General features: G+C 43.2%; 1 protein-coding gene across 1 annotated transcript in view; it reads right to left on the bottom strand.

Annotated features, from left to right (window-relative positions):
- Positions 1–1,152: 1,152 nt before the first annotated feature.
- The window catches only part of LOC141171689 (protein kinase C delta type-like), a 31,776-nt gene continuing 19,946 nt past the window's right edge, over positions 1,153–12,982 (bottom strand). Inside the window, exons 2-7 of the mRNA XM_073655346.1 lie at positions 6,500–6,594; positions 6,119–6,277; positions 5,877–5,968; positions 2,857–2,919; positions 2,143–2,603; positions 1,153–1,932 (exon numbers count right to left, since the gene is read on the bottom strand). Of these exons, the coding sequence (XP_073511447.1) occupies positions 1,835–1,932; positions 2,143–2,603; positions 2,857–2,919; positions 5,877–5,968; positions 6,119–6,277; positions 6,500–6,594 (968 nt within the window). The 3' untranslated portion in view covers positions 1,153–1,834. The remainder of the gene's footprint in view (positions 1,933–2,142; positions 2,604–2,856; positions 2,920–5,876; positions 5,969–6,118; positions 6,278–6,499; positions 6,595–12,982) is intronic.

Consider the following 12,982-nt stretch of genomic DNA (forward strand, 5'->3'; position numbering starts at 1 on the left):
TTGCATCAATGAGATTCTACGATTGGGCTTGACCAGATCTTCGGTGTCAGGCTCTCGGGTATCAGATCTTCAGTGTCTGGCTCTCGGGTAGCATCTACAAATCTGTTTTTCCCAGGAATAGCACTGATTCTGCTGAAATGCAAACCTTTTCCTAATATTAGTACCTGCACCCTGTCCAGTATTTTTCCAAGGGTATGTTCACTTGGAGTTTTTAACATGGATGTTGAAGCATATCCAAATATTTGAATTGTTTTTTTGATGTGGATCCACTTCAATATCTATGAAAAAAAAAACTCAGTGTGAGCATAGGTTTAGAATCAATGGGGAGACCCCAAAGGTCAGAGAACATCACTTTATAAGATTCAAATAATTGTGTGTGTTTACTGTTTTCTAGTTTAGTGATGTCTTTATTTCAAAAATTTTTGAATACATATTATTTTTGGATATTGATCTTCTTTAGGATAATTTTTATATTTACTTTTTACTTAAAGGGAACCTGTCACCAAAAATAATGCTGTTAGCCTGCAGATATGTGGTCAATCTGCAGGTTAACAGCGTTATTATGCTTCCCGGCGCCTGCACGCAGCCAAATGCAACCGGGAGAAAATGAACTTTATTCTCCCGGCTGCATTCGGTTTCAGTCATGGGTGTGGGGGGCGTCGTCGGTACAGTCATCGCTCTGAGTATGCAAAGCGGCGACTGTAACCACGCCCCCAGCCCTGACTGACAGTCCCTCTGCATTGAGGCTCAGCTGTCATTCAGGGCCGGGGGCGTGGTTACAGTCGCCGCTTTGCATACTCAAAGCGGTGACTGAATCAGCGCCACCCCCTCCTCCATGACTGAAACCGAATGCTGGCAGGGAGAATAAAGGTCATTTTATCCCCACTGCATTTGGCTGCATGCAGGAGGCGGGCAGCATAATAAGGCTGTTAACCTGCAGATTAACCACATATCTGCAGGTTAATAATGTTATTTCTGGTGACATGTTCCCTATAAAGAATGTAAAGAACAAAAGCTTAAAATCTAACTATATTAAGAAGCCAAAAAACCCAAGAGATATGACACAGAACATGTATAGTGAATGAAAATAAAACCAAGTACACAAAGACATAGGGGTGATAATAGAAAATTTTATTAATGAAGTAAGAGGTGATTTGATTATTGTCAAGGATATATTAGATCCACTGACTTTTATTGATTCAGGGGAAGGCAAAAAAAACCCAATATGGGGGTAAAAAAATTACTTCCCGACTCCACTTAGGGCAATCAGACTAGTTCCCTGGATCAACTATTATAATACATTTCATTAATCCAGGGGAAGGCGAAAAAACCTCATTGAGCCATCGGCCAATTCAGCTTCAAATGAGGAAAAATTCCTTCCCAACTCCACACATGGCAATCAGACTAGTCCCTGAATCATTTACTAAATTATTGTATTATTGATTAGGGGAGTGGATAAATAGTTGGGAGGTGGGGGGCAGCTGTGTTGATCCAGAGGAAGGAGAGAAAAAACCCTTTATGACATCTGATAATTTGTCCTGATATAAGGGAAAAACAATCCTTCCTGACTCCAAATATGGCAGCCGGAAAATACTCCCTGGATCAAATGCCCATACAGATACTCACCTCATTCCCACCACATGAAGTGTAGAGATGTCGGAGTCGGGCCAGAGGTCAGAGGATTCAGAGCCGAGAGAGACTGGGGCAGCAATATGATGTTAATAGACGGCACTTAATCAGCAGAGAGAGTCGTAGTCCAGAGCCAGCCAAGGTCAGGTACACCAGCAGCGGGCGGAGGAGGCACAGGGTTCTGGGCAGGTGGCTCGGGTTCATCCTACTGTGTCCAGCTTGGTGACAAAAATGAAAAGTCGGGCACAGGTTGAAGAGCTGGTTTATCTTCCGGCCACTCTAGATGGTTCACTCCAGAACATGCTGCAAGAGAAAGAAGTGTACAGAGATATATATATAAAAAAAAATTACTCTTATCTCCTCCTCTTACAGACAAACGACAATACTTGCTATTTCCTGTAAAATAACATTTCAATGTAAGTAGACAGTTTCTGCAAGTATTTATACATTTCTAACTATGTATCGTCATAGTGTGTAAATCCTAAAATCTTTTTGTAATAAGTCTTCACTTACATGGAAAAGGTGTAAAAGGAGGCCGTGCTCTCCTCTGCTCCAGTTCCTCCCAACAGATGGTTTCGAAAAATGGGTGGTCTCTGATGTTTCCTGACACACCCAGGCGTCTCTCTGGGTCTTTCTGTAGCAGGTTCATCAAGAGTTCTGTCAAGTCTGCACCTAGCCATGCTGGAAATTTTGGCTTTTCGTTGGTAATTGAGGTGCAGATCTTTTCTCTCTCTGGGCCGTTGTAAAATGGGAAACGTCCAGATGACATTATGGACACAACTATCCCCAGGCTCCACCAGTCTACTGCTATGTTGTATGCCTGACCCAGGAGCACCTCTGGGGCCATGTAGCGGAAAGTTCCCGTCCGCCCATAGAATTTACTGGACGCGGTCAGACCGTCTTTCGCCACACCAAGGTCTATAATTCGAATGTGACCATCTGTATCTAGCATGATGTTAGCTAGCTTAATGTCTCTGCAAAAAAAAAAAAATTTTCGGTTTGGTTTTTGCACAAAACCACAGGAAACAACTGAAGGTTTACACTTAGGACAAGAAGAGACTGGCAGAAGATAAGAAATACAGACAGGCATATGAGCAAGCGCTACTAGTGCATGACTATATCTGGTATTTATGCTTAACTTTATTCAAGTGAATAGACCTAAGCTGCAGTACCAGACATAGCCCACGGATGTCAGTAGTGTTCTTAAGACAATATACATTCTCTTACCGATGGGCGATGCCATGCCCGTGGAGGAACTGGAGGCCACAAATTAATTCTGCTGTGTAAAATCTAATGAAGAAAGGAGACTGTTTAGCATCAAAACATGAAATCATTCTGTATAACTTGTGCAGAGGGAAAATGTATTATAATCGCTAAAATAGCCCCATTGACTGTATGGCAAAACCATTATATTAGAAGAACAAAGCACAAATACCTATAAAGAATTCTGGGCCTGATTTTTGGGGGAGTTAGGCTACATTGCATTTATTCAGCATTTTTTTTCTTCAGCAAAACCTGATCTCTTGGCAGGAAAGAAGTTGCGTCAAAAACACAGGTTTTGGTGCTTTTTTGGTTCCTTTTTTATGCGATTTTCAGGATCCCAAAGTTCAACTTTGCTTCCACCATAGAAGCATGAACACAGGTCACCAATGCAAGACTACCGTTCAAAAGTTTGGGGGTCACCCAGACAATTTTGTGTTTTCCATGAACATTCATGCTTTTATTTATCAAATGAGTTGCAAAATGATTAGAAAATATAGTCCAGACATTGACAAGGTTAGAAATAATGATTTTTATTAGAAAGAATCATTTTCTCCTTCAAACTTTGCTTTCGTCAAAGAATGCTCCCTTCGCAGCAATTACAGCATTGCAGACCTTTGGCATTCTAGCTGTTAATTTGCTGAGGTAATCTTGAGAAATTTCCCCCCATGCTTCCTGAACCCCTCCCACAAGTTTGATTGTCTTGATGGGTACTTTTTGCGTACCATACGGTCAAGCTGCTCTCACAACAGCTCAATGGGGTTGAGATCTGGTGACTGCGCTGGCCACTCCATTACAGATAGAGTACCAGCTGCCTGCTTCTTCCCTAAATAGTTCATGCATAATTTGGGTCATTGTCCTCTTGTAGGATGAAATTGTCTCCAATCAAGCGCTGTCCACAGGGTATGGCATGGTGTTGCAAAATGGAGTGATAGCCTTCCTTATTCAAAATCCCATTTACCTTGTACAAATCTCCCACTTTACCAGCACCAAAGCAACCCCAGACCATCACATTACCTCCACCATGCTTGACAGATGGCGTCAGGCACTCTTCCAGCATCTTTTCAGTTGTTGTGCGCTCACAAATGTTCTTCTGTGTGATCCAAACACCTCAAACTTTGATTCGTCTGTCCATAAACCTTTTTTCCAATTTTCCTCTGTCCAATGTCTGTGTTCTTTTGCCCATATTAATCTTTTCCTTTTATTAGCCAGTCTCAGATATGGCTTTTTCTTTTCACTGAACGCCAGCATCCCAGAGTCGCCTCTTCACTGTAGACGTTGACACTGGCGTTTTGCGTGTACTATTTAATGAAGCTGCCAGTTGAGGAGCTGTGAGGCGTCAATTTCTCAAACTAGAGGCTCTAATGTACTTGTCTTGTTGCTCAGTTGTGCAGCGGGGCCTCCCACTTCTCTTTCTACTCTGGTTAGAGCCTGTTTGTGCTCTCCTCTGAAGGGAGTAGTACACACCGTTGTAGGAAATCTTCAGTTTCTTGGCAACTTCTCGCATGGAATAGCCTTCATTTCTAAGAACAAGAATAGATGGTCGAGTTTCACATGAAAGTTCTCTTTTTCTGGCCATTTTGAGAGTTTCATAGAACAAACAAATGTAATGCTCCAGATTCTCAACTAGCTCAAGGGAAGGTCAATTTTATAGCTTCTCAAATCAGCCAAACCGTTTTCAGCTGGGCTAACATACTTGTGCAATGGTTTTCTAGGGTTTTCTAAACATCCATTAGCCTTCTTACACAGATAGCAAACACAATGTACCATTAAAACACTGGAGTGGTGGTTATTGAAAATGGGCCTCTGTACAGTTATGTAGATATTGCAATAAAAACAAGAAGTTTGCAGCTAGAATAGTCATTTACCACATTAACAATGTATAGAGTGTATTTCTGATTCATTTAATGTTAGATTCATTGAAAAAAAATGTGCTTTTCTTTCAAAAATAATGAAATTTATAAATTACCCCAAACTTTTGAACGGTAGTGTATGTGAAACCATATTAACCAAAATTTCAAATGTAACAGTGGGGGGAGGTGAATTGTTCAGGAATAGTTTTTCTAAGAAATTGGCAATGCATTGAGTTTGTAGTACACTTTATTTTGACACTAGAGTCTGCCATTCAGTTGCTCAGGGCATTGTTCAATTTCACACCTCCCTGGGCCACAGGTATTGGTAAGTCTCACACCTAGCTCAGCCAATGTATAATGTTTACACATCACTAACTTAATTAAGCTGTTCTAATTTAAGCTGCTATCTCAGTTGACCAAGACAAGATGGTAAAATCACAAAAATAAGTGAGTTTCACATACTGTTGTACTTGCTTTTTTCACTAAAAACGCAGCAAAACCTGATAGTTATGTTCACACTAGGCATTTTTTAGCATTTTTTCACTACCCATTACTTTCAATGAATGAAAAACGCTGAAAAAACGCAGAAAAAACACTGAAAGAAGTGACATGCTCTATTCTGCAAAAAAACATGCAAAGCACAAAATACTGATCAAATAAAAACCAAGGTGTGTGCATGAGATTTCTGGAATCTCATAGACTTTTCTGGTACTGTAAAATGCAGCTGAAAATTTGCATAAAAAACGCTGAAAAAACACAATGTGTGAACATAGCCTTATTCCAACTGAAGTAATATTGATGTCCTATCCTTGTGATTTAAGAATTGGATAATTCCTTTAACCTACTCACGATTCCAAAATACATTATTATATAATATTAGGTGTTATTTACTACACCATCCTTGACGACCATGGGCAATGGGTATAGACACCATTTTTGCCTAAGACCATGAAATATACCACATGTTAACCACTGAACCATCAGAAATGTAATATAAATATATCACTAACCCATAAGTGTTCTGTGTCACAAAGGTGTGATATGTAATATACTGTATGTAGAATAAAATCACGTTATCCTGCTATTAGGGCATGTTCCTATCTTTTCCCTCTCATCTCACGATTAGTTACTCACCGTACAGAGTTGATGTTCAGTCTCTTGCCCATTCTAATGAGTGACTCAAGGCTGCCGCCAGACAAATGCTCCATGATGAAATAAGCATGGTCCTGGAGAGAAAGCACAATATTAGAATAAAATAAACATATTTTATAATGTGTGGTCTCTAGTAAAGAAGAATATGTAGATAATATCTCAGATTTTATCTAGCATTATGTGTACAATGTAAGATGTGAGCATAGCAGGAGAGCCCTCTGTACCTGAGACTGCTGGGCGGCACAGAGATGACTCAAGAATGGGCAGTCTCTGGCCGCCAGGAGTATCCGCCTTTCTCGCTGTAGGGCTTCTGCATTGTCCCGTTTGTCATTGATCTTAATGGCCTTGATGATGTTTGGGCTGGGGACTGATGCCAGCACCACCTGAGGAAGAAACAGGGAAAATAAAAGAGATTACAGGTGAAAAAAGTTTATTGTTGTTTAAGAACCTACTATATAAAATGAAGAACTCTACCATCCACAGTCCCCCAAAATAAACTGTCTGATGTTGGAGACCATGTATTTGCACTCTAACTATTAAGATAACATAAGTCTTGAACTTTATGAGTATAACTCGACTGAAATACAGAAAAGTGTAACACTTACTTTGCCATATCTGCCCTCACCCAGCACTTGATGGAACGTGAACCCGCTGATGGAAATTCGGGTGCTGGATGTGGGTGTTATTGCGGTGCTGGGTCCTAAAGGAATAAAAAAGGAATAAAATGTTAGTTTATTTGGAAGAAATGTAAAATAAAACATGAGATTATTCTCTAGAAACCTGCACAAGTTATTTTTCAGTTGTGCGGCATATAAAAGTACTGTATATAAATTTATAGAATGCCCATTATACATGTTACATCTCTAGGTCTATCTATATTACCATGGGGTTAGTGTGCACCTCATATAATTGAGAAAGGCTGCAGTTACTTATACTAGGGCAGGTTATATACTGTGCAGTGATATAATTGCACAAGATAAGGCTTTTGTAAGGTGCAGGTTCCACTGATAAATGTAGTTCACCTTACTGACTAGTAGACTATTGTAGCATCGGCGTCTCTGCCCCGTTCTAGGCAGAGACGCCGTCCCTCTCACCTCCCCGCTCCTGGCGCGGCGTCCTCCAGCGCTGCTCTCCCCGCTGCTTCCGGCGCGCGCTCCTTCCCCGGCAGTGTGCTTAGGGCGCGCGCGCGCTCCCCCTCTCTTAAAGGGACCGCGCGCGCCGTCCTAAGGAGTCCCCGGCCAATTGCCGGAGGACCTCCCATATAAAGGGCACCTCCTCCAAAATGGAGGTGCCCGAGCAATGTTGTTTGCACCTGTGTCTCACCTGTGCTTCAGCCCTCAGGTCCCGTTGCCAGTTACCTGCCAGTTACCTGCCAGATTCCTGCCAGCTTGCTGCCTTTGTCCTGCCTGATATCCAGTCACCTGCCTGCTAGCCTGAGGTCCGACGGTCTGCCTTCCAACTCCTGTCAGTCTGTCTATGGACCAGCTTGCCCGCTCACCTGGGAGCGCACACCTGTTACCTGCCTGCTAGCCTACCTGGAGGCTCCTCCGTCACGTGCTGTGACCATCTGCCTTTTCAGAGACTCCTGCCCGCTCACCTGGGAGCGCACACCTGTTACCTGCCTGCTAGCCTACCTGGAGGCTCCGCCGTCACGTGCTGTGACCATCTGCCTTTCCAGAGACTCCTGCCCGCTCACCTGGGAGCGCCCACCTGTTACCTGCCTGCTAGCCTACCTGGAGGCTTCGCCGTCACGTGCTGTGACCACCTACCATTCCAGAGACTCTCGCTTGCTCACCTGGGAGCACACATCTACCATCTGCCTGCTAGCCTACCCGGAGGCTCTGCCATCACAGGTCGTACCTACCCTTTACCCAGAGACTGCCCCGGTCACTTGCCGTAACTCCCTGCCCGTTCTTCCAGAGACTGCCCCGGTCACTTGCCGTAACTCCCTGCCCGTTCTTCCAGAGACTGCCCCGGTCACTTGCCGTGACCTCCTGCCCGTTCTTCCAGAGACTGCCCCGGTCACTTGCCGTGACCTCCAGCCCGTCCACTCAGAGACTGTCCCGGTCACCTGCTGTGACTGCCTGCCCGTCATCCCTGATTGCCACCCGCTCCCTTACAAGGACCGCCCCCTTGTATAGTAGCTCAGAGGTTCCGCCTCCCAGACCCGTTACAACTATTGGTTGCTCCTGTATGTAAAGTACCCTATAATGTATATCCACAAATTTACAGCAAAACCACATAATGGTAATTCATGGAATAGGGTCTGAGCCAGAGGCGTAGCTAGGGGTTTGGGTTGGGGGGGGGGTCAAAACTTCTGAGTGGGCCCCTAAACATGTAACCCTGATTATTGGATGTAGGAGAACCTCAGCCGATGACCGCGCTGTTACTGAAAATAATCTCTATACAAAGACTAGCACTGATATTACAGCCATATGGTGACCATATAGTGATAGATGCCAGTGCTGCAGAACATATAAGAGATTACAGTATAGTTATAGATGGTGCCTTACAGACGATGTTCTTTCTGATGGAGTCGTTCACTTTTCCCGTGTTTTCCATCTGGCCCAGACCGACATGACGACTGGACTCGTCTGCAGATATTACAGTCACATCTGACTTCTCACATTTCCAGCCCCGTCTCCATCTATTCCTAGCCTGCACAACCTCCTCACCCTGCTGACAGCCCAATACTGAGCCCTTACTGCCGTATGTGTCCCTATTACTGCACCTGCTGTGTGGTAGTATGTGCCCTCTAATTTTCCTCCTACTGGAGCCATAGATTCCCCTTTAATTGCATTCATAAAGTATGATGGCCCTACTGTACCCCACCCCTCTACTGCCCTGGAAAAGTATGGTGACCCCAACACAGTATTATCCCCCAACTGTGACCCCCACACAGCCCTCCATGCAGTATAATGGGCCTACATACAATATAATGGCCCCTACATAACATGATGGACCCCACACAATCCTTCACACTGTATAATTTCTTTCATATAGTTTAAAAGCCTAACATACAGTAGTTCTGCATACAGCATAATGCAACCTGTAGCCCATACAGTATATTGCACCCCATAGCCCATACAGTATAATGGACCCACCATAGCCCATACAGTATAATGCACGCTATAGCCAATACAGTATTATGGACCCCTATAACCCATACAGTATAATACACCCCATAGCCCATACAGTATAATGCCCCCATAGCCCATACAGTATAATGCGCCCCATAGCCCATACAGCATAATGCATCCCATAGCCCATACAGCATAATGCACCCCACAACCCGTACAGTATAATGCACCCCATAGTTCATACAGTAAAATGCACCCCATAGCCCATACAGTATAATGCACGTCCATGGTCCATACAGTATAATGAACCCCTTAGTCCATACAGTATAATGCACCCCCATAGTCCATACAGTATAATGCACCCCATAGCCCATATAGTATAATGCACCCCATAGCCCATACAGTATAATGGACCTTCATAGCCCATACAGTATAATGCACCCCATAGTCCAGACAGTATAATGCACCCCAAACCCATATAGCATAACACACCCCCATAGCCCATACAGTAAAATGGACCTCCATAGCCCATACAGTATAATGCACCCATAGACCATACAGTATAATGCACCTCAAACCCATACAGTATAATGCACCCCCATAGTCCATACAGTATAAAGCACCTCATAGTCCATACAGTATAATGCACCCCAAACCCATACATTTTTTTATAATGCACCCCCATAGCTCATACAGCATAATGCAACCCATAGTCCATATAGTATAATGCACCCCATAGCCCATACATTATAATGCGCCCCATAGCCCATACAGCATAATGCATCCCATAGCCCATACAGCATAATGCACCCCACAACCCGTAAAGTATAATGCACCCCATAGTTCATACAGTAAAATGCACCCCATAGCCCATACAGTATAATGCACCCCCATAGTCCATACAGTATAATGTACCCCTTAGTCCATAAAGTATAATGCACCCCCATAGTCCATACAGTATAATGAACCCCCATAGCTCATACAGTATAATGCACCCCATAGTCCATACAGTATAATGCACCCCATAGCCCATAGAGTATAATGCACCCCACAGCCCATACAGTATAATGCACCTCAATAGCCCATACAGTATAATGTACCCCATAGTCTATATAGCATAATGCACCTCAAACCCATTCCGTATAATGCACCCCATAGTCCATACAGTATAATGCACCCCAAATCCATGCAGTATAATGCACCCCCATAGCTCATACAGCATAACGCACCCCATAGTCCATATAGTATAATTCACCCCATAGCCCATGTAGTATAATGCACTCCCATAGCCCATACAGTATAATGCACCTCACAGCCAATACACTATAATCCACCCCATATAGTATAATGCACCCCCATAGCCAATACAGTTTTATGTACCCCCATAGCCAATACAGTAAAATGTACGCCCACAGCCAATATAGTATAATGCACCCCCATAGCCCATACAGTATAATGCACCCCATAGCCAATACAGTATAATGCACTCCAAACCCATACAGTGTAATGCATCACCATAGCCAATACAGAATAATGGACCCCCATAGGCCATTCAGTAAAATGCACCCCCATAGCCCATACAGTATAATGCACCCCCATAGCCCATACAGTATAATACACCCCATAGTCCATACAGTATAATGCACCTCAAACTTATACAGTATAATGCACCGCCATAGTCCATAGAGTATAATGCACCCAATAGTCCATACAGTATAATGCATCCCAAACCCATACAGTATAATGAACCCCATACCCCATACAGTATAATGCACCCGATAGCCCATACAGTATAATGCACCCCCATAGCTCAAACAGTATAATGTACCCCCATACAATATAATGCACCCCATAATCCATACAGTATAATGCACTCCATAACCATATAGTATAATGCACCCCAATAGCCAATACAGTATAATGGACCCCCATATGCCATACAGTATAATGCACTCTAAACCCATACAGTATAATTCACACCAATAGCCCATACAGTATAATGCACTCCATAGTCCATACAGTATAATGCACCCCCATAGCCGATACAGTATAATACACTTCATAGTCCATACAGCATAATGCACCCCATAGCCCATATAGTATAATGCACCCTCATAGGCCATACAGTATAATGCAGCCCATAGTCCATACAGTATAATGTACCCCCATAGCTAATATAGTATAATGCACCCCAGAGTCCATACAGAATAATGCACCCCATAGCCCATATAGTATAATGCACCCCAATAGTCCATACAGTATAATGCACCCCAATAGTCCATACAATATAATGCACCCCCATAGCTCATACAGTATAATGCACCCCATAGTCCATACAGTATAATGCACCCCCATAGCCCATAGAGTATAATGCACCCCCATAGCACATACAGTATAATGCACCCCATAGCCAATACAGTATAATGCACCTTATAGCCAATACACTATAATGCACCCCTATATAGTATAATGCACCCCCATAGCCCATACAGTATAATGCACCCCATAGCCAATACAGTAAAATGTACCCCCATAGCCAATACAGTATAATGCATCCCCATAGCCCATACAGTATAATGCACCCCATAATCCATACAGTATAATGCACCCCAAAACCAAACAGTATAATGCACCCCCATAGCCCATACACTAAAATTGCAACATCATAGTCCATACAGTATAATGCACCCCATAGCCCATACAGTATAATGCACCCCATAGCCAATGCAGTATAATGCACCCCATAGCCAATACAGTATAATGAACCCCCATAGCCCATACAGTATAAGGCACCCCATAATCCATACAGAATAATGCACTCCAAACCCATATAGTATAATGCACCCCCATAGCCAGTACAGTAATAATGGACCCCCATAGGCCATACAGTATAATGCACCCCATAGCCAATACAGTATAATGCACCCACATAGCCCATACAGTATAAGGCACCGCATAATCCATAGAGAATAATGCACTCCAAACCCATATAGTATAATGCACCCCCATAGCCAATACAGTATAATGGACCCCCATAGGCCATACAGTATAATGCACCCCAAACCAATACAGTATAATGCGCACCCATAGCCCATACAGTATAATGCACTTCATAGTCCATATAGTATAATGCACCCCCATAGCCCATACAGTATAATGCACCCAATAGTCCATACAGTATAATGCACCCCAAACGCATAAAATATAATGCACCTCATAGTCCATGCAGCATAATGCACCCCCACAGTCCATACAGTATAATGCACCCCACATCCCATACAGTATATGCACCCCATAGTTCATACAGTAAAATGCACCCCGTAGCCAATGCAGTATAATGCTCCCCCATAGTCCATTCAGTATAATGCACCCCTTAGTCCATACAGTATAATGCACCCCATAATCCATACAGTACAATCCACCCCAAAACCATACAGTATAATGCACCCCCATATTCCATACACTAAAATTGCACCACCATAGTCCATACAGTATAATGCACCCAATAGTCCATACAGTATAATGCACCACAAACCCATACAGTATAATGCACCCCCATAGCTCATACAATATAATGCACCCCATAGTCCATACAGTATAATGCAAGCCCATATAGTATATTGCACCCCATAGCCCATACAGTATAATGCACTTCATAGCCAATACACTATAATGCACCCCTATAAAGTACAATGCACTCCCAGATCCCATACAATATAATGCACCACATAGCCAATACAGTATAATGCACCCCATAGCCAATACAGTATAATGCACCCCCATAGCCCATACAGTATAAGGCACCCCATAATCCACACAGTATAATGCACTCCAAACCCATATAGTATAATGCACCCCCATAGCCAATACAGCATAATGGACCCTCATATGCCATACAGTATAATGCACCCCAAACCAATACTGCATAATGCGCACCCATAGCCCATACAGTATAATGCACCCCAATAGTCCATACAGTATAATGCACCCCCATAGCCGATACAGTAT

This window comes from Phyllobates terribilis, unplaced genomic scaffold, assembly GCF_046119375.1.
Source record: "Phyllobates terribilis strain yellow unplaced genomic scaffold, ASM4611937v1 Scaffold_1__5_contigs__length_1240528914, whole genome shotgun sequence".
Lineage (NCBI taxonomy): Eukaryota > Metazoa > Chordata > Amphibia > Anura > Dendrobatidae > Phyllobates > Phyllobates terribilis.